Source organism: Myxocyprinus asiaticus, chromosome 37, assembly GCF_019703515.2.
Source record: "Myxocyprinus asiaticus isolate MX2 ecotype Aquarium Trade chromosome 37, UBuf_Myxa_2, whole genome shotgun sequence".
Lineage (NCBI taxonomy): Eukaryota > Metazoa > Chordata > Actinopteri > Cypriniformes > Catostomidae > Myxocyprinus > Myxocyprinus asiaticus.
Genome location: NC_059380.1, coordinates 33,760,471 through 33,783,907, shown reverse-complemented (window position 1 = coordinate 33,783,907; position 23,437 = coordinate 33,760,471). Strand labels below are relative to the sequence as shown.

The 23,437-nt window shown below is 43.6% G+C and overlaps 1 protein-coding gene across 1 annotated transcript in view; it reads left to right on the top strand.

The window, feature by feature from the left end:
- Positions 1-23,437, top strand: part of LOC127428308 (inositol 1,4,5-trisphosphate receptor type 1-like) — a 373,744-nt gene that overhangs the window by 85,508 nt on the left and 264,799 nt on the right. The window contains exons 5-7 of the mRNA XM_051676597.1: positions 732-847; positions 14,688-14,774; positions 15,456-15,614. Of these exons, the coding sequence (XP_051532557.1) occupies positions 732-847; positions 14,688-14,774; positions 15,456-15,614 (362 nt within the window). The remainder of the gene's footprint in view (positions 1-731; positions 848-14,687; positions 14,775-15,455; positions 15,615-23,437) is intronic.

Here is a 23,437-nt window from a genome sequence, read left to right as displayed (position 1 = left end):
CGGTGAACAATCCACATAGAAAAGGTCTGTTTTCATTCCAGCTCAAAAATGACCTATATCGGCCACCATATCGGTAATCGGTGAATTCTCCCCCCTCCTCTAAAATCGGTATCGGTCTCAAAAATCCCATATCGGTCGGGCTCTAGTCCCCTTTATGCTATGTGAATAATACATATTTAAGTCTTTATAATACATCAGTCAGCTTTTTAGTTAACTAGATTAGTTAACTTTTTAGTTGACTAGAATTAAGAGTTTGATAAGTAAAAAGATATGGAATATGACCACAAATCAGGTTTAAACTTGAGTCTTACTTGAGTTAAACACCTTCTTTCAAAACTAAAATGATTGTCTCGGTCAGTTGTGCCTGCAGTCATCTGTATGTTTTATTCTCATGTTTTATTTTTTATAGAGAATAATAAGCACAATTGGGTCACCATGTCTCTGGGATTAACCTGCTTAAACCTGCTTCCCCAAAATGGTGGAAAACACCTTGGTGAATCTGTGCTAATGGATGTATTTCAGGGTTGTTGTTTTTTTGTTTTTTTTTGTCTTGTTGAGACTTGTAGTTTGGTCTAATTATTTGAAAAGTCTATTAATTTGTGTGTAGGTAGGTACACACATAATGGAGCCTGATACAGACAGGCAGAAAGGCTGTGAGTATTGTGTAAATTTACACATTTCTGGATTAATAAACCATGTGCGTTTGTGTTTTTCTGTCCTTTTCTTTCCAGACTGTCTGTTCAAGCTTTGTCCAATGAATAGATACTCAGCGCAGAAACAGTTCTGGAAAGCAGCAAAACCTGGTGGAAACAGCACCACAGATACAGTACTATTGAACAAACTGCATGTGAGTTACACACAAACACACAGACACACACATCTGCTTAGAGACATATAACATTCAGGCACATCAAAGATGGTAGCTTGAGCCACTGCTCTTGGTTTTGAGACAGGTTAAGGCCATCAAATCTTTGTCACCACATCCTAACCTTAATTTCAAGTTACAAGCAATTTGTCTGTCCACACTAAACACAAAACTGCTGTGCGAATGAATACGTTTAAACCTTAATTTGTTTTAGTTTGAATTACTGTTCACACCTGACTGAGAGGAAGAATTACACAGCTCACAGTTCAGATGCACTCTAAACTTTCCAAACAGCTTCAGGTGATGTAGATCACAAAGTATGAGGGAATTATAATGCAAAAATACAAAATAATTAAATACAGAAGCACTCTCATTGTGGAATAAGCTGAGCTAGAACTGTCGCTCCGCTGAAGAAAAACTTGCATGTCGAGCATCTTTAAAGGAAACACCCGGCGTTACATCTTTAATGCAGTTATATTTAATGCGTTATAACTTTATAAATTTCAAATAATACAAAAGCAGATCATGTAAACAACTACAAACTCCGAAACAAAGGGGGAGAGATTGAAACTGCACCCGGCTGAGGCACACTCTGTCGCGGGGATGCTCGTCCTTTGAGCGTGCGCGCTTAATGCAGCTAGATTATTTTTTGTGAGTTAAAGATGGATTGAAGTGAACAGAAAGGTGAGAGAGGGTAATCTTCGCCCCATTATACACTGCAACAAAATACATTTTTTTATTTGTTTTGGCTTGTTTTCAAATATAAATATCTAAAACTCCTTTAAAACAACGTACATTTACTTTAGTAGCTATACTGTAGAATAAAAAATATATATTTCTTAGAGTCTAGAATATAATATTACAAACAACAATATTTTAAAATATCTAAAAATCCTTTAAAAAGATGCATTCACCTGAGCATATAAGATATTTAGACTTGCTTTTAGAGAATAGACCTTTTTTTTTTGTAATTAACATTTTTATTGATTCATATGTATATGACAGTAGAAAAAAACTCAACACATGTATAAAGAATCAACATTTTACATTTAAACCCTACTAATACAATCCCACCCTGACCCCTAACGAACACCCCTGTGGTCCCACATAACACACACACACAATCCAAAAAAATAAAATAAATAAATAAATATATATATACATATCGTATACATATACATACATACATACACATCCACATACATAAAATATATATATATATTAAATATATAGGCATACATACACAAATAAATAAATAAAATAATAATAAACATACATGATTAAACTAAACTACACTCTCCACATCCGAGAGTCCCCCAAAAAAACTAAATATATGCCCCATTTTTTAGCAAATAAGTCCCTAAACCCCAGCCTTCTACTTACCGCCTCTTCAAATGCAGCTACCCTCCCCATTTCCACACACCACTCCGAAAAAGAGGGTGCTCCACTTGACTTCCAACCCCTTAAAATTACTTGCCTGCCAATCATGAGACTGGTCATAACCCAATTTTTTATGTGATTATCCCCTAAATGCATGACCGCCCCATCACCCAAAATACAGAGTCTGGGACAGAGCAAAACCTGAGTGTTCAAAACATCACACAAATACCTCTGAACCCTCAACCAAAACTCCTGGATCCTAACACACCCCAAAAGACATGGGTAGTGTCTCCAACTTCTGACTGGCATCGCCAGCAAGTGGGTGTGTCTTTAAGACCAAGCCTATATAATCTAGAGGGGGTCCAATAAAATCTATGTAAAATCTTAAATTGCATAAGGCGAACCCTTGCATCTCTAGATACAGACTTGACATTTTTAAGAATCTTAGTCCACACTCCATCCTCCAATACCAAATTCAAATCTTTTTCCCATACTCTCTTGAGAGAAGTCAAGGCTCCATCCCCCAGACACTGAATTAGTAGGGAGTAATACACTGATGCTTCATGGCCTTTTCCAAAAGCAGTAATCACCTCTTCCAAAGCACCTGCCACTTTAGGGGGGTGCGTGCCACTCCCAAAAACAGTGCAGAGCAGGTGAGATATAGAGTTATAAGTAGGTACTTATAAAACTGATTTTCAAAAAGTATCAATACTCCACCCTCATACAGGTCACCAAGTGCATTAACCCCCCTCACAATCCAATCTGACCAACAAAAAGGGGACTTATTAATACTCAACCAATACTGGTTTTGGGTTCAGCCATATGCTCGAGGCTCGAGGCTGCATTTACATAAATATCTGAATTAAACACTCTGGACACTTTTGTCCATAACGAGTGCAAATGTAAAATAATGGGTTGCGACTTAACCTCTCCGGCTAGTTTGATCGAAAGGCTTTGCAGTGGCGAGATAGGGGCAAGAACTTCCTTTTCAATACAAAACCAGGGAGGGGCTCTCTCAGGTGGAAGCGGCCAATGAGCCAAATGTCTAAGACCGAACGCATAATAATAAAACAAAATCTTGGGTGGGCCTAACCCACCTTTGTCAATTGGCCTATGTAACTTATTGAAATTTAACCTGGGTCGCTTACCATTCCAAATGAAGGACTTCGCTATGCTATCAAATTGCTTGAAATAAGAGAGGGGGACATCTACAGGGAGAGACTGAAGCAGGTAGTTGAATTTTGGAATACAATTCATTTTAATAACATTAACCTTCCCAATCATCGATAAATGTAATGAAGCCCACCTGCCCACATCGCTCGAAAACCTTTTTATTAAAGGGTCAAAATTAACTCTAACTAAATCAGACAAATTTGCTGGGAATAAAATCCCCAAATACTTAATGCCCTGTTTGGGCCACTGGAAGGCGCCCGGCTGGAAAGCCGTTACTGGACAGTACGCTGTCAGCGCCAAAGCTTCGGATTTAGACCAGTTGACTTTGTATCCTGAGAATTTGGAAAAGGAATTAATAATTCTGTGCAAGGCATAGATCTAGTGGGGTCAGAGACAAATAATAAAATATCATCTGCGTAAAGCAGAAGCTTATGCGCCACACTTCCCACTGTCACCCCTGGAAAATCATCCTCCTTTCTTATCATGGCTGCTAATGGTTCCAGGGCAAGACAGAACAATAATGGGGAAAGAGGGCAACCCTGCCGAGTGCCCCTATTCAGAGTAAAATAATCTGAAATTAACCCATTTCAGTTTGTACCGCTGCTACAGGGTGTTTATAAAGTAACTTAATTTAACCAATAAATGTACTCCCGAACCCATACATTTCCAAAATCTTAAAAAGATAATCCCATTCTACCATATCAAACGCCTTTTCGGCGTCAAGTGAGATGGCAGCGACAGGAGATTGTTCATTCGCCACTGACCACATGATATTGATGAGACGCCTGATGTTATCAGAAGAGCTGCGGCCCCGAATAAACCCCACCTGATCTATATGTATAAGAGATGTCATAACTTTACTTAATCGGTTAGCCAAAATTTTTGACAATATTTTTACATCTAGTTGGATCAGGGAGATTGGACGGTAACTTTTACACTCGCTTGGATCTTTGTCCTTTTTAAGAATCAGACTGATCCGGGCTTGTGTCATGGTTGGAGGAAGTTTCCCCTTCTTTAATGATTCAGTATAAACTTCTAACAAAAGTGGAACCAGTTCTGTAGCATAGTATCTAAAAAATTCAGTGGCAAAACCATCTGGCCCCGGAGCTTTGCTTGTAGGTAGGGACTTAATTACCTCATCAAGCTCCTCCAAGATTATCTCAGAATCAAGAGAGTTTTTTTGCTCAATCGTCAGTTTAGGAATATCTAATGGTTCCACAAAGTTTCTGAAATCGTCATCAGTAGACGAAGGCGTGGAACTATAAAGTTCAAGATAGAATTCTTTAAAGGCATTATTAATATCAATGGCTGAAGTAAAAATTTCACCGCCAGCAGATTTCACTGAGGGAATGGTAGAAAGAGACTCTCTCTGTTTTATATATCTAGCCAAAAGCTTCCCTGCTTTGTCCCCCAACTCAAAGTATGAATGTCTTGCCCTGAATAACCAAAACTCCACTTTCCGCGACGAAATAGTATTATATCTATATTTCAATCGGGTCAATTCTCTGAGGCCATCAGCTGATATACGGCGCTTTAGCTCTGCCTCGGCACTTTTAATATTCTGTTCCAACTCCACAAGTTCTCGTGCTTTGGATTTTTTAATGAATGAGGCATACTGTATGATCCGACTCCTAAGAACCGCTTTAAGTGCCTCGCAAGCCACGCCCACAGAGGATACTGAGGACCAGCTGGTCTCCATAAAAACATTGATTTCAGTCTTTTACATTTGTTGGAAATCAGGATTTTGCAGAAGGGATACATTAAAGCGCCAACTATATGATCTGAGACTAAAATTTTTCCAATTGAGCAATCAACAACAGATGAAATTAGGGATTTGGATATAAAAAAAAAATCTATTCTAGAATTAATCTTATGGACTGATGAAAAAATGTATAGTCCCTACCAGATGGGTTCAAAAGTCTCCAAATATCTGCAAGACCAAGATTTTTACACATCCTGTCAAGCGTCAATGTTGCTCTAGGGGGTTTACACACTTTTGCTTCACTGTGATCAAGGACTGAGTCCATCAAAAGATTAAAGTCTCCTCCCAGTATTATATCATGAGGGGTGCCAGCGGCTTGCAACATCCCTTCTAGATCTATAAAAAAGCCCTGATCATCAGCGTTAGGTGCGTAAATATTAGCCAAAATCAGAATTTGCCCTTGAATTTCAGCTAAAACAATAATTACTCTTCCTAATTTATCTTTAATCTGTTTGAGACATTTGAATTGTAGATGTTTATTTACCAATATAATGACTCCCTTGCTCTTACTTGAGCCAGCACTAAAGAAAATATGTCCACCCCATATCTTCCCAAATTTTTCAGCTTCCTGTGGGGAGAGGTGTGTTTCTTGAAGAAACACTATATCATATTTCTTATGTTTAAGAAAAGTAATAACTTTCCTTCTTTTTATGGGGTGCCCCAACCCATTCAGATTCCATGTGGAGAGAGATAGTACACTCATATTAACAACCGACACATTGATATAATAAAAAAAATAAATTGTGTGTGAAAAAAAAAAATTATGCAGACCACATTCCCCATTAGTGAAACAATCAACCCCAGAACATCCCCCCGAACAAAACAAACAGAAAAAAGAAAAACGTGCGCATTAACCCCACGCACGACAGCGCCAGCCGGCAACAATCCCTCTAAACTCAAAAGGTCCATGAACGCAACTTTGCCATCGGATTGCTAAATATTGCCTCACAAATTTGTGAAGCAAAATTACATAACAGAAAATACTTTGTGAAATAAACCCAGTCAATAGGAAGAATGAACACAAAGAATGTGTAGATTCATTCACAGAACTGTTTTAAAGGTGTGATCATCCACAAAACAAATTCCAGCTGATATAAGACCGTTCAGATATCTCGGACAGACAGACGAATGTTCAGTGAGCTGGCTGTTATGAGTTCAGCAGATGACGTGATCATTCCAATGTCCCGTAAAAATACTCAACAAAACAAACTCCAGCCAGCAGGAGGAATAAGCACAAAGAACAAACAGATTAATCCACAGCTGTTCCAAAGGAGTGTTATTCAATAGAACAAGCTCCAGCCACTAGGCGGAACCAATACAAAAAGAAACAAAACCGGCATCCCGGTTCCCTGGATGATCGAGTCAATTCACTCAGAGGCTGCATAAAAATATATACCATGACTTACACAATCCATCAACTTTATAAAAGACATCCTTTGTGTGAGCATGTAGATATTCTGCGGTCATCCATAGTGTCCACTCTCAATCTGTCCGGGAACTTCAATGCAAATGTAATCTTTCATCAATGCATAAGTTTCTTTAAGGAAAAGTGTTATTCACAAAACAAGCTCCAGCCGCTAGGCGGAGCCAACGCAAAAAACCCAAAATGTCGCCCAGCTACCTCAAGAGTAAGTACAGTGAGTCAGGCCCACTCACATGAGAAATATCCAATGGTTTACTCAGACATTGATTCTATAAAAGACATTGCCAGATTTGGACATGTAAATACTTTGCAACCGTTTTTGATGTTTGCTGGAAACATCAAAGCGAACGAGATATTTTTCTGATGTAAGAGTTTCTTACATTCCTTGAACCGATTGCGTTTCTCTCTTGTCGAACTCGCAAAGTCCGGGAACAAGAAAATATTATGGTTCTTCCAAGAAAGCTTCCCTTTGCTCCTCGCCTGGCGCAACACAAGAACTTTATCGGATGATCTCAGAAATCTGGCCAGAATCGATCTGGGCCTATCTCCCTCAGCAGATCTGTGAGCTGGTACTCTGTGAGCTCGCTCGATTTCCAGCTTGTGGCCTGTTATGTTGAGCAGACTCGGGAAAAACTCATCTAGGAATTTCACCATATCTCTGCCCTCATCATGCTCAGGAATTCCAACAATTCTGACATTATTCCTGCGGCTTCTATTCTCAAGATCTTAAAGCTTTACAAAGAGATGTTCCAAATCACCTTTGGTCACGGGCGGATTAGCGGTTAATTCCCTCTCCGAAGATTCCAGAAAATCAATTCGTCTCTCAACATCAGTCATTCTTTTAGCTAACTCAGAGAATTTTATTTCCATCACCATAATCGATTGACGTATTACAGCGAGATCCTCCAAGTCAGCAAGAATCTTCGTCAACATCACCGACATGTTGGACAACTGATGCTGGATCTCCTCTCCCGCCGCGCCATCCAAATCGAGTCCCCGGTCTGTAGGCCTGTCGGGGCTTTCATCCTGAACACATAAGTGTCTTTTAATGTCTGCAGAGCCCAAGGATTTTGACTTATTTGCCATTTTTTTGCAACAAAGGGCAAATGTGTAACTGGGTGTATCAGAATTAACTAGATTATAACATGAAAATAATCGAAAATTCGGCAAAGTGCGCAGAGCTCGTCGCTCACACGTCTGCTCCTTGCATGGCGTCATGTGACTCTAGAGAATAGATCTTAAATATAAGTATATTTTGTCTTTACTGCACTCGCAGAAGTATAACCAAGTGAAAAAATACACTTATATTCAAAAACACTTATATTTAAGATACATTCTCTTAAAGCAAGTCTAAATATCTTATATGTTCCTTCTCAAGTAAATGTATCTTGTTTTAAGGATTTGTAGACAATTTTAAATGGAAAACAAGACAAAAACACTTGCACTTTAATTCAGTGAATGTCATTTAGAAGCATTTTTTAAAAGATTTCCCTTTTTATTGTCAGTAAGCACATTTAGTACAACCGTTTATGTCAGGGCACAAGCTGAGTAATCAGTTAAGAGCTAATGATTAATCGTTGCAATAATTGCAATCGTTCTAATAATCATTAGATTAATTGATTATCAAAATAATCATTTGTTGCAGCCCTACCCTCGAGTGCTACAACAGCATGAAACTTGAACATCAGCAAAGTGGTATGCCTACTGCGGTCAGCTGCATCTAAATAGTTTAACGTTTTTAGAAACTTGTCAGTCAGACCCAAAATTCAGTCAGACACTTGTGGATTCACAAGACAAGTTGTGTCCCCAGAATGATAGAAATTCTGTTTTTATCTAAATAAAACAGTCTAAATGTGTATGTTGTGTGAAAGTTTTCAAGTAGTACAATGAAGATATGTAAGCGCAAAACAGTAGAAAACGAGTGATACTAATGTTATCATAAAGGAGGAGAACGTCATGGTTACTGGTGTAACCTCCGTTCCCTGATGGAGGGAACAAGACGTTGTGTCGATGTAATGACACTAGTGGTCACTCTTTGGAGTCCGAGACACCTCTGGTCTTTGATAAAAGGCAAATGAAAATTGGCGAGTGGTATTTGCATGCCACTCCCCCGGACATACGGGTATAAAAGGAGCTGGTATGCAACCACTAATTCAGGTTTTATGCTCAGGAGCTGATATAAGGTCCGGCCATTTCAGCGGGTAGTTCAGCATTGTGGCAGGATGGACACAACGTCTCATTCCCTCCATCAGGGAACGGAGGTTACACCAGTAACCATGACGTTCCCTATCTGTCACTCACTCGACGTTGTGTTGATGTTGTGACACTAGGGGTCCCTATACGAAACGCCACAACTGGCTGAACTGTGTTACGTGAACTGGCGGTGTGTGGTGGGCAGACTGCTGTGTACCTCATAGCCAGCACACCAGGTCGACACGTAACCTCCCCCAACATAGTTATGAGTGTCGAACGGCCCTTTTTGGGAACAAGTCGTCTACCCAAAGATAGAGACAGGCTTAACCCAGTCGTGGCCTCTTTTCCCCTTTCCTCTTCCTCTTTTTTCACTCCCTAAAAAAGAAGGGGGATTATCCGACTGGGCCGCCAGGTCTAGTCGGGGGGTGTCCCTCCCAAGGGGAAGACACCGCGGAGACCACACCTCACCCAAAGAGAGGGGGGATATTTAAGTGGAAGAATACGTCACATGGTCTTTCCAACCATGTGGAGAGCCTTCAAGGTAGATCCTGCCCAATGGGGGAGGAGTTACTACAAACATGGAGACTGGGGCAGAGGGGCTCTGCCCAAGGAAGACACAGTTTGCCAGCAGGGAAACGAACTAGCGGAAGATATATATCGCATGGGGTTAGCCTTACAGGGAACCGCCACATCCGGAGCACCTACCCCAGAACAGGGCTCTTAGTTTGCGCGTGTACTGGGCCGGCAGTGAGTCTCTCTGAAAACTCGACTGTCACAGGGCTCGGAGGAAGTCAACCAGGGAACAAAGTTTGTGAACACTACTGGGAATTAATGGCGCACGTCTTCAGCTCCAAGGGAGGTGGAAGGCGCTATGTGCAAGCGATACACCCGGCCGGCTATCCCGGGCTTATCCACTTGTGTTGCGTGCCACTACCTGGGATGAAACCGGTTCCACCCGGAGGTTGTAGAACCTTGCAAAGGTGTTGGGTGTTGCCCAGCCCGCTGCTCTGCAAATGTCTGTTAGAGAGGCACCTCTGGCCAGGGCCCAGGAAGCCGCTACACCTTGGGTAGAATGGGCTTGTAGCCCTACCGGGGGCGGTATGTTCTGGGCGAGATATGCCATAGTTATGGCATCAACGAGCCAGTGGGCGATCCTCTGCTTGGAGACAGCGCTTCCTTTCCGCTGTGCACCAAAGCAGACAAAGAGCTGCTCAGAGATTCTAAAGCTCTGCGTGCGATCCAAATAGATGTGTAAAGCACGCACCGGACACAGCAACGACAGGTCTGGGTCTGCCTCCTCCTGGGGCAGCGCTTGCAGGTTCACCACCTGGTCCCTAAAAGAGGTGGTGGGAACCTTGGGCACATAGCCTGGTCGGGGTCTCAGGATCACGTGAGAGTAACCCGGACTGAACTCCAGGCACGTTTCGCTGACAGAGAACGCTTGCAGGTCACCTACCCTCTTGATGGAAGTGAGCACAGTCAGGAGGGCAGTCTTCAAGGAGAGTGCCTTAAGCTCGGCTGACTTCAAAGACTCAAAGGGGGCTTTCTGTAGTCCCTGAAGAACTACGGAGAGATCCCATGAGGGAACGAGGCGTGGTCTGGAGGGATTCAGCCTCCTGGCGCCTCTTAGGAACCTGATGATCAGGTCGTGCTTCCCTAAGGACTTACCGTCGACTGCGTCATGGTGTGCTGCTATGGCGGCATCATACATCTTCAAGGTGGAAGGGGACAGCCTCCCTTCCAACCTCTCCTGCAGGAAGGAAAGCACTGATCCATCTCTGGGGGTCTTCGCGTCAAGAAGAACACCACTTAGCGAACAGATGCCACTTAAAGGCATACAGGTGCCTCATAGAGGGGGCCCTAGCCTGAGTGATTGTGTCTACCACCGGAGGTCTGGGCGCGGGTGCCAGAGGGTTCCCCCTCCCTGAGAAAGAAGGTCCTTCCTCAGGGGAATTCACTGGGGGGAGCTATCACGAGGAGCGTGAGGTCCGAGAACCACGTCTGGGTGGGCCAGTAGGGTGCTACCAGGACGACCTGCTCCTCGTCCTCCCTGACCTTGCACAGGGTCTGTGCAAGCAAACTCACTGGGGGAAACGCATATTTGCGTAGGCCAGGGGGCCAGCTGTGTGCCAGCACGTCTATGCCGAGAGGAGCCTTGGTGAGTGCGTACCAGAGCGGGCAGTGGGAGGATTCTTGGGAGGCGAACAGGTCCACCTGTGCCCGTCCGAATCGACTCCAAATCAGCTGGACCACCTGAGGGTGGAGTCTCCACTCTCCCCTGAGGGAAACCTGCCGTGACAGCGTGTCCGCTGTAGTGTTGAGGTTGCCCAGGATGTGAGTGGCTCACAGCGACTTGAAGTGCTGCTGACTCCGGAGGAGGAGACGATGGGCGAGTTGTGACATACAACGCGAGCGCAGACCGCCTTGGTGGTTGACATGTGCTACTGCTGCCATGCTGTCCATCCGAACTAACACGTGCTTGCCCTGGATCAACGGCTGGAACCTACACAGGGCGAGCAGAATTGCCAACAATTCGAGGCAGTTGATGTGCCAATGCAGTCGCGGGCCCGTCCAGAGGCCGGTGGCTGCGTGCCCTTTGCAAACAGCGCTCCAGCCCATTTTGGTCGCGCCTGGAGACCAGTTCTAGAGGAACACCTGCTCGTAGAAATGAGAGGTCGGTCCAAGGGCTGAAAAGACGGTGACAGACCGACGTAATGGCCATGCAGTGTGTCCCGTGGTGCCATGCCCGTCTCGGGACTCGAGTCTGGAGCCAGTGCTGAAGCGGCCTCATATGCATCAACCCAAGCGGGGTGGCCACCGCCGAGGACACCATATGCCCCAGGAGCCTCTGAAAAAGTTTCAGTGGAACAGCTGTTCCCTGTTTAAACGCCTTCAAACAGGCCAGCACCGACTGGGTCGTAAGGCGTGCCATCAAGGAGACTGAATCCAACTCCAAACCGAGAAAAGAGATGCTCTGAACCAGGAGCAGCTTGCTCTTTTCCCAGTTGACCCGAAGCCCTAGTCGGCTGAGGTGTGAAAGCACCAGGTACCTGTGTGCGCACAACACGTCACCGAGAGTGAGCTAGGATTAGCCAGTCGTCGAGATAGTTGAGAATGCGAATGCCCACCTCCCTTAGCGGGGCAATGGCAGCCTCTGCGATCTTCGTAAAGACGCGAGGAGACAGGGACAGGCCGAAAGGGAGGACTTTGTACTGATACGCCTGACCCTCAAACGCGAACCGCTGGAAGGGTCTGTGTTGAGGAAGGATCGAGACGTGGAAGTATGCATCCTTCAGGTCTACCGCCGCGAACCAATCTTGATGCCGGACGCTCGCCAGAATGCTTCTTTGCGTCAGCATCTTGAACGGGAGTCTGTGTAAAGCCCGGTTCAGTACTCGCAGGTCCAAGATTGGCCGCAACTCACCGGCTTTTTTTGGTACGATGAAGTAGGGGCTTTAAAACCCTTTCTTCATCTCAGCTGGAGGGATAGGTTCTATCGTGTCCTACCGTAGGAGGGTAGCGATCTCCGCGTGCAGGGTGGCGACGTTTTCGCCCTTGAAGTGAATACCGCTGAACCTGGGCAGGCGCCTGGCGAACTGAATCACATAGCCGAGTCGAACGGTCCGGATCAGGCACTGTGACGGATTGGAAAGCGTGAGCCACGCGTCCAAATTCTGCGCGAGGGGGGACCAAGGGGACAACGTTGTCGGACGTACCGGCAGGTGGGGCCTCGCGGCGGGGCGGAGCGCGAGGTGCCACAGCATGTCGTGGCCGTGCTGAGTCTAGGGACATCGAAGCACTTACCTGGCTCCTTTTGATCACCCCCAGAACAGCCTGGGACAGGGGAGGAAGAGGCCTGTCCTCGTAACCCGTGGAGGCTGCCACATCGGGGGCGGCTGTGTGCCACAGCTGGGCGCTCAGGGGCAGAGAGGGCACCGCTGGAGCGCCAATCCTGCAAGAAAGCCCGGGGACGGTAGTCGTGGTGATGACCGTACGCACCGGGAATGTGACCCAGGGAGGAAGGAAGTCGCTCTTTTGCTGAACTGTCGGGTACCGCAGCCACTTGGGTGTGCGGCCCGAGAGACCGCGCCGTGATCTTCGTCACCCGGAGGGCGAGGTCGGTCGCCGAGCGCAGTTCCTGCATCAAATCTGGGGCGGAACTACCCTCGTGCAGTTCTTTCAGCGCCTTGGCTTGGTGGACCTGCAGGAGAGCCATGGCATGCAGGGCAGAGGTGGCTTGTCCAGCAGCACTGTAGGCTTTAGCCGTCAGGGACGACGTGAGCCTACAAGGCTTGGACGGGAGTTTATGGTGTCCACGCCAGGTGGCGGCGGTCTGCGGGCATAGGTGCGGGGGAATCGCCGTATAGCTCTGCCATCAAGGGTAGTGAGAACAGGGGAACTGCGGAGTCGGGGCCGGGCAGTGAAAGGTGCCTCCCACGACTTCGTCAGCTCCTCATGCACTTCCGGGAAGAATGGCACTGGAGCGGGGCGCGGCTGCTTTGAGCGGCGCCGCGAGCCCAGAAACCAATCATCAAGCCGCGAGGGTTCAGGCAAGAGCAGAGGGTTCCACTCTAGCCCGACTCTCGTGACCGCCCGGGAAAGCATGTCCGTCATTTCGGCATCGGCCTGTGACTGGGCGATTGTCCTCGAAGGGGGAAGCCCAGCTGAGGCTTCTGCGTCCGACTGGACAAGCCCGCTCTCCGATGCTGCGCTCGAGAGCTCATCATCTTTGCGAGCTCCAAACAAGAAGCCAGACTCGCCATGAGACGAGCCGGCGAACTCATCCGGAAGCACGATTGGGGCAGACGAGCATGCTGGGGAATGGGAGGTCCACGGAAGGATACCCGGCGGAGACGATCCCATTGGGGTTCCCAAATCGCCCCCAGTTCTAGCCGCGCTGGCCTCATACTCGTAGGTAGAATGACCGAGGCGGGGAGCCGCTGGGGTGGCTTGCTTTCCTAATGTTCTCGCAGTGAGAACATGAACCATTCACAAATGCTGCTTCCGTGTGGGTTGCGCCCAGACATGAAAGACGGTGATCATGACCATCCGAAGTTGAGAGATAACGACCACAACCAGAAATAACACACAATCGGAAAGCCATCTTTGAAAAGACACGTCTTTAAAAAGACGTTCCGTGTGTGCGCTCTTTTAGAGAAATATACTCTTTTAGAGGGGAAAAATGCTCTTTCAGAAAATATACTCTCTAGTTTTTCTGCCGAAGCGCCCAGGGGCGTTCTCTGCAGTGCACCAGTGCAGAGGAGGGAGAAGCCGCTGAAATGCGCTGTCAGATCCAGCAGAGGTGAATGAACAGTAATATTCAGCTCAATGAGCATGACCGTTCAGCTCCGAAGAGAAAATCTGTAGTTGCATACCAGCTTCTTTTATACCCGTATGTCCGGGGGAGTGGCATGAAAATACCACTCGCCAAATTTCATTGGCCTTTTATCAAAGACCAGAGGTGTCTCAGGCTCCCAAGAGTGACCCCTAGTGTCACTACATCGACACAACGTCGAGTGAGTGACAGATAGGGAACAAGATGACAGGTGGCTTTTTTTCTGTAATTTAACCATTATTATTATTATTATTATTATTATTATTATTGTTATCATAATTTGCTCCAAAACGGCATAAAATGTTTTTCTGCATAAATTTTCCATTTCCTCTGTCATTGTTTTTCCATCATTTACAAGTTGCGGGAAAATGGGAAAGACCTGAAAAATATATAAAATATTTTAATGCAGGCCTATGTATTATCAATAATAATGTTTTTAATGTATTTAGCAAAATAAGTATTTATACATATATTTTGTTGCCTGCATTTCCAAAACGTGTCTGTGTCTGCCAGTAACACCCCCTTTTTAAACTGCATTTTCGTCTCTGTTTTTCAGCATGCTGCAGATCTAGAGAAGAAACAGAATGAATCAGAAAATCGAAAGCTGCTAGGAACGGTGATACAGTATGGAAATGTTATTCAGGTAGGACAGCCAGTGGCATATGGAAACCAGGGATCTCATAGTGTCATCAAGGACCAATATACTTGGCAGGACAGAAATCCATTGTTCCATGTTAGTTTAGTTCCCCAGTTAGTGGCCTAGCATTGATGATTGCTCTACATAATTTATATAGCAGTATGTTTTAAAGACAGTGACCTCAGCATGTGATCTCATAATTGAAATGATGTTAATTATACTGGTAGCACTTTACAATAAGGTTCTATTTGTATACATTAGTAAATGCATTAGGTATCATGAACTAACAATGAACAATTACTTTTTTAGTGTTTTTTTTTTTTAAACCTTTTTTGTCTTTACATTTTTGTCAATGCCAATTTATAAAGGTATAAATTGTTTATTGTTAGTTCATGTTAATTCATACTGCATTAACTAATGTTAACGAAAACAACTCTTAATTAAAAAAATAAATAATTAGTACATGTAGAAATTAACATAAGCGAAGATTAATAAGTGCTTTAAAAGTAATGTTTATTGTTGGTTCATGTTAACTAATGTAGTTAACTAATGATAACAAATACAACCTTACTGTTAAGTGTTACTGTTATTCTGTCTGTAGCTAAAGGTGGAACATGTCTTTTGTAAATATTTACTTGGACTATTAATTGTAGACATTTGTTGGTTTTTGTGTTCCCCATTTTGCAGCTGTTGCATTTGAAAAGCAATAAGTATCTCACGGTGAATAAACGGCTGCCTGCTTTACTGGAGAAAAACGCCATGCGTGTGACACTGGACTTGGCTGGGAACGAGGGCTCCTGGTTCTACATTCAGCCCTTCTACAAGCTCCGCTCCATGGGAGACAGTGTGAGTGTAAACACATACAGTCCAAATTACCATCTGTCATTAAATGTTGGCAAAATACTTGCTATACTGTAGATTGGCATGTTTCCAAAATAATGCAGTCAAAAAGATTGCTTAAAGATTAAACAGTTGTGTAAGCCTGTTTTTAGACTTAATTTGTTTGATCCAAACTGTTGGTTCCCCTTGCCACCCAGGGTCTATTTTCACATTGTATTATTTTGCTCTGAGCTGCATGGTGTTTGATGGGTGCACCAACTATGCACCAAAATTTCTAGAGTGACAACACCCCAAGTTTTTGGAATGGCTTGAACAATAGTCTTAACTTATAAAAACTAAATATGCATTCTTAAGATATATAATCAATATTCAGTTTGCAAAATATACAATCTAAAACATAAACATTCCTAGAATAGTGATCATTACTTCATATGTTATTTCATCTGTTAGTTAGAGAAACTTTGGTTTTCAGTGGGGCCATTGGTGTGTCATCCGTTGTCAGTCATTTTTTATAAGGTCCCACTGGCAGTTACATAATGTAAAACTCACAGCATTGACTTCCTCTGCTAATGCCATTATATATGGCCTCTGTGGGAGAACTTAGATGACACCAAGCCTCTGCCTCAGAAAGCCTCTGCAGTACTTTGAAACAGAGCTGAACCTAGCCTTGTGGAATATAAATAACTGCAGAACTGCGGAGGTTCAGGAGATCATTGTTGTTGAGCTTTCTTTAAGTTATTTGTACTTGTGCAGAATTTTCAAGCAGTTTGCACAATTACTATAGTTCCACCTTTATTTTAAAGGGATTGTCACCCAAAAATTTAAATTCTGTCATCATTTATTCTGTTACAGTGTTTTCATGATAAAAGACTTTCCCAACTTAATATGCAGAAACAAGTATAAGTTCTGGGCTTCAGTGTTTTTTGGTAAAATATGCAATCTGAGAACCAAATGGCTGTTAATTGTAGCTTGTATGTGCAATTTAATTGTAAGCTTTTTACAACTCTAAAATGTGCCATCTGCTTTCAAATGAGTAACATAGTTATACATAGTTTGCTCTGTTTGTGATCCAGTTCAATACTTAAATTCAAGCTAAGAGCATCTCTGCCTATAGAACAGGAGAGTTGTGTGCTGCATGTTTTCCACAGATTTGCTGGCTTTAACCCGTGACAGATATCTTTAACAGGCTATTCTCAAACCCACGCTATAGCTCATGCTGCTCAGCTATACAGCTTTCCTCTTATTCACACATGGACCAATGCCAACAGTTTATGAAGTGATTGCCACTGGACACAAATTTTTAGTGGTGGCTTTTTGAGGTTTTTTTTCCTGTTAAAATCTGTGTTCAAGTTGGAAGTTTTTCCCTTTCGTATTTTGTGCTAGAAAGTGTGTCTGAAGTACAGTGTATGTCATGATGTTAAACTTTGCAAACAGGATGTTAATGAAAGGTGGCAGAGTTATATCAATGCAATGATAATTATCCACTGGTTGGTCCATTTATGAGTAGGGATGAATCGATCCGATACCTAGATCGGTATCGGCTCAGACACCCACATTTATAACCGGATCGAGTGTCGGTCTAATGAACCCAATCCAAATCCGATATAGTATGTTAGTAATGGTCATTACTGTCAAGTTTAAAAAATGACATAAAAGAACCATAAACGTGCCATTTAAGTAGTCCATATCATTTGTGCATTTTATTAAAAGTTTTCTGAATCGCAAAAAACTGTGCTTAATTAATAAGTATAAGGTCTGTTCCAAAACCTAGTGATCTGCCTCCAGAGGCAGCATTTTAAGACGTCATAGGCACGCTCCCGACGAGAAGGCTGTTGCAAAAGTAGGTATCTTAATTATGCTGCCTCTTAAGATATCTCATTTTGACCAAATTTTAAGGTAGCATCGGATGTATCCTTCCCCGGGGAGGCAATCCTAGAATGCACCGTGGTGAGCTTGGCAGAAAAATAAATATCCAAGATGGCAGACGAAGTGAGATAAATTTGTATTATAAATATAATCCATTTAATACTAAAAAGTATCGATAAATAAGTTTAATATAACATAAAACCGACTATTTTACCCAAAATGTTTGTGTGCCATGCATATTTAGGCTCATTACAGGATTGCGTCATTTCTCTTGAGTCACCTGTATTGAAAACAGTTGTGAGTTGAGTCTTGCGTGCACTGCACGTAAGGAGCGCAATTTGAATGATGCGCGGAGCTGCCGTCTATGTCATCATTTTAGTTAAGATGCTGCCATAGAAGACAACTGCCTATGACAGCGAGGCAGCTCACTAAGTTTTGGAACAGTCCCATACAGTCTGCATGCACAACGCACTTCACTGAATAATAGAGCCCGACCGATATGGGATTTTTGAGACCGATACCGATTTTAGAGAGGGAAAATTCACCGATTACCGATATGGTGGCCGATATATTTAATTTTGAGCTGGAATGAAAACAGACCTTTTCTATGTGGATTGTTCACCAATTTTGCACCGATATGACTATGCAAATGTACTCAGAAGGCTGCTTTCTTAAATATTTTTATTAAAGAATTTTTGACATTATTGTTATACATTATCAACAAATTCTAGAAATAAACACTGAGAAAATAAAGAATAAATAAAAATATAATAAATAGCTTAATAAACATCAGTACTGTATGTTTAGTATAAGTCAATTGCTGACCATTTAACTAAAGAATAAATAAAAATACAATAAATAGCTTAATAAACATCAGTACTGTATGTTTAGTAAAAGTCAATTGCTGACCATTTAAATAAAGAATAAATAAAAATACAATAAATAGCTAAATAAACATCAGTACTGTATGTTTAGTATAAGTCAATTGCTGACCGTTAAAATAAAGAATAAATACAAATAAAATAAATAGCTAAATAAACATCAGTACTGTTTAAAATCAGTCAAATGCTGACCATTAAAATAAAGAATAAATTCAAATAAAATGAATAGCTAAATAAACATCAGTACTGTTTAGTATCAGTCAAATGCTGACCACTAAAATAAAGAATAAATAAAAATAAAATAAATGGCTCAATAAACATCAGTACTGTTTAGTATCAGTCAAATACTGACCATTAAAATAAAGAATAAATAAAAATAAAACAAATAGCTAAATAAACATCAGTATTACTGTTTAGTATCAGTCAAATGCTGACCATTAAAATAAAGAATAAATTCAAATAAAATAAATAGCTAAATAAACATCAGTATTACTGTTTAGTATCAGTCAAATGCTGACCATTAAAATAAAGAATAAATAAAAATAAAATAAATAGCTAAATAAACATCAGTATTACTGTTTAGTATCAGTCAAATGCTGACTATATTAATACTGCTGAGTCAAGAGATAAACAGCGGCAGCGGTGTTACACCGTATTCTGCTATACAAGTTCAGGGGAAACTTTCAACGGTGGAAAACTTTTAAATATTACATTTTATAAATGCAACGGCTAGACTTGTTAGGTTGAAGGGGGTACCATACTGTGAATCCTGAACAAAACAGTTTGGTGAATACATGTTTACATATTAGCTTCCACTCAGCTGACAACAATGAGAGTAGCTACGTGGTTAGCTAGTTAGCTATAAGCTCGTTGTCACAGAGAGTAAAAGATGGACCAGCATTGCGTCTCACCAACTAGGTAATAACATAGCGTGAAATCAACACTCAACAGACACAATCCATCACCGCACCGTTGTCTGTTGAGCTGCAAAAAGATGCTCTTTTGTTTACCTTTCAGTCTGCTACATTACTGACTGCACTGACAAACTATAGCTGGCTAACAGCAAACAGACATGAGTGACATGGTTGTCAGGGACAAGGTTAACGTTATATTAGTTATATTGAAAAGGGAAAATGATGGGGTCATTGTGTATTAAGTTTCCAGTATGTATTTCACAAACTAGTTAACAACTTACTGTGAAGACAACGCTGAACTCCGCCCTGTCTGCAGAACCACTGTCAGTTCAGCTCTGTAAACAACGGAGTCGGAGCGCACTCTGCTGGACAAACAACGCTATGACACCAATTCTAAAACATTGTTTTCTGCATTATATGTTCCAAAAATTTTTTTCATATTGGCGCATATCAGTAAACGTATACGCCGATACCGGTATATCGGTAAAAGACTAATATCGGCCGATAATATCGGGCACTACTGAATAAGCACTGCTCTGTTGGCACACACTCATAGCACAGGCAGGGCTCATTTTGTGCTACTATTTTTAGCTTTCAGAGTGGCGCACAATATGGGAGTGCCAAACACAAACTCCATCTCACATGTAGATGGTCAATAGTTCAGTTTGCTCATAACATCCACTGAGAATGGCACCGGAGGAGGGTTTGACCAGATTTTGAATGAAAAGTGAATTAAACTACTGTGAGTAGCCTAAGAACAAACACTCAAAAGTGTTCCTGGAGTGTTCCACCAAAATAAAAGCCAAAAAAATATATATATATATTAAAATGTATTATTGGTATAGTATAAATATATTATTAGTAAGTATAATACAATTATTATATTTAATAATAATAATTATTATTATTAATAATAATAATAATAATGTTATTATACAAATTACAATAATATTTAAATTGACTGGTTTCTTAAAAATAGCTGTGATTGAAAAGTGGACTGACATCCTATCACAACTAAAGTGAACAAAAAAGAGATCTGAATCCAAGTCCAGATACAAGCTGAAAACATAAAACGTATTTTCTACTGAAGACTTTCACTGGAATTACGGTTAATTTTGCTGCTGCATTAGCCAGTAGTCTAGTTAATGTTAACAATAATGTTTTTCTTAATAGACTACACATTTTTATCTCATTGTATTTTTTTGTTTTATAAAGATGTAATGTTATAATAGAGGTTTGGGTTTCTTTACACCTAAAAGAGTACTCCCAAACACTTCCACAATGTGAAGTATAGATATTCTTAACTGATCAAGAAATCGTATCAGTGTCGGCCGATACTGAGAGTTTAGGTATTGGAATAGGACAGAAAAAATGGTATTAGTGCATCCCTATTTATGAGCGAAATGTACTGTCACATGACTTTTTGTCTTTTTTTAGTTTATGCCATCTTGGCAAATAAACCCAATTTTTCCACCTCAAGCGAATGTATAATTTTTTTATGAGCATTTTCAAAGATTTGCAATAAAGTATGTGGATGGAAACCATCCTGGTTACTTTCGTAACCTCCGTTCCCTGATGGAGGGAACGAGATGTTGTGTCGATGTAGTGACACTAGGGGTCACTCTTGGGAGCCCCAAACACCTCTGCTTTTTGAAAAAATGCCAATGGGAATTGGCGAGTGGAATTTGCATGCCACTCCCCCGGACATACGGGTATAAAAGGAGCTGGAATGCAACCACTCATTCAGGTTTTGTGCTGAGGAGCCGAGACAAGGTCCCGGCCATTTCAGCAGGTAGTTCAGTGTTGTGGCAAGAGGGACACAATGTCTCATTCCCTCCATCAGGGAACGGAGGTTACAAAAGTAACCAGGACATTCCCTATCTGTCACTCACTTGACGCTGTGTCGATGTAGAGACACGAGGGGTCCCTATACAAAACGCCACAACTAGCTGAACTGTGTTACGTGGACTGGTGGTGCGAGACGGGCAGACCACTGTGTGCCTCATAGCCAGCTCACCGGGCCATCACGTAACTCCCCCCCCAACACTCTTATGAGCATCTAACGGTCCTTCGGGAACAAGTCGACTGCCCAACAAATAGGGACAGGCTAGCACAGCCGTGGCCTCTTTTCCCCTTTTTTTCTCCCCAAAAATAGTGGAATTTGTTAATCGACTGAGGGCCATAAATGCTTACATCAAGGGGGTGTCACTCCCAAGGGGAAGACATTGCGGAGACCACACCCCGCCCAGAGAAGGGTTGGGGTATTTTGAGTGGAAATATGTCACATGGTCTTACCGAGTCTTGTCGGAAGTATGTCATGTGGAGAAGTCGCATGGTAGGTCCTACCTGAGGGGGGAGGAGTTTCTACAAACAAAGAAGACACAGTTTACCAACAGGGAAACGATTTAGCGGAAGATATCACATGGGGTCACCTACGGGGAACCAGCACATGTGGAGCACCTACCCCAGTACAAAGCCTAATTAGCACACGTACTGGGCCGGCAGTGAGTTTCTCCGCAAACTCGTCTTCCACAGGGCTAAGGAGGAAAGTCATCCAGGGATCACAGCTTGTGAACATGACTGGGAGTCAAAAGCACACGTCTTCACCCTAAGGGAGGGGAAAGGTTCTATGCGCAAGTGGTACACCCGGCCACCTCTCCCGGAACTTACCTGCTCATACCTGACAATACACGGGACGAAACCGGCTCAACCCGGAGATTGTAGAACCTCGCAAAGGTGTTGGGCGTTGCCCAGACCGCTGCTCTGTAGTTGTCTGCCAAAGAGGCGCCACTGGTCAGAGCCCAGGAGGCCGCTACACCCCTAGTAGTGTGGGCTCGTAACCCCACGGGGGGCGGCACGTCCTGAGCGCGATATGCCATCACAATGGCGTCAACGACCCAGTGGGCGATCCTCTGTTTGGAGACAGCGCTTCCTTTCCGCTGTCCACCAAAGCAGACAAAGAGCTGCTCGGAGCTTCTAAAGCTCTGCGTGCGATCCAAATAGATGCGTAAAGCATGCACTGGATACAGCAACGCCAAGGCTGGGTCTGCCTCCTCCTGGGGCAGCACTTGCAGGTTCACCACCTGATCCCTAAAAGGGGTCATGGGAACCTTGGGCACACAGGATCACGTGAGAGTAACCCAGACCAAACTCCAGGCACGATTCGCTGACAGAGAACGCCTGCATGTCCCCTACCCTCTTGCTGGAAGTGAGCGCAGTCAGGAGGGCAGTCTTCAAAGAGAGTGCCTTTAGCTCAGCTGACTCCAGGGGCTCAAAAGGAGTTCCCCGTAGACCCCGAAGGACTACAGAGAGGTCCCATGAGGGGATGAGGCATGGTCTGGAGGGATTCAACCTCCTAGCACCTCTCATGAACCTGACGATCAAGTCGTGCTTCCCCAAATACTTACCATCCACTGCATTGTGATGTGCCGAAATGGCAGCCACACAGCCGCCCCTCCAGCCTCTCCTGCAGGAAGGAAAGCATCAATCCGACTGCGCATCTCTGGGGTCTTCGCATCGGGAAGAACACCACTTAGTGAACAGACGCCACTTCAAGGCATACAGGCACCTCGTAGAGGGAGCCCTAGCCTGAGTGATCGTGTCTAACACTGCGGGTGGATAGGCCACTTAGGTCTTCCATGTCCCTTCCAAGGGCCAGACATGGAGATTCCAGAGGTGTGGTCGTGGGTGCCAGATGGTGCCCCGTCCCTGAGAAAGAAGGTCCTCTCTCAGGGGAATTTGCCGGGGGGGGGGGGTTGTCGCTAGGAGTGTGAGGTCCGAGAACCATGTCTGGGTGGGCCAGTAGGGTGCTACTAGTATGACCTGGTCCTCGTCCTCCCTGACCTTGCACAGGGTCTGTGCAAGTAGGCACACTGGGGAAAACGCATATTTGCATAATCCCGGGTGCCAGCTGTGTGCCAGCGCATCTATACTGAGGGGTGCCTCGGTCAGGGTGTACCAAAGTGGGCAGTGGGAGGATGCCCGGGAAGCAAACAGATCTACCTGTGCTCGACCGAATCAACTCCAAATCAGCTGGACCACCTGGGGGTGGTGTCTCCACTCTCCCCTGAGCGTAGCCTGTTGTGACAGTGTGTCCGCTGCGGTGTTGAGGTCGCCCAGGATGTGAGTTTCTTGCAGCAACTTGAGGCACTGCTGACTCCAGAGGAGG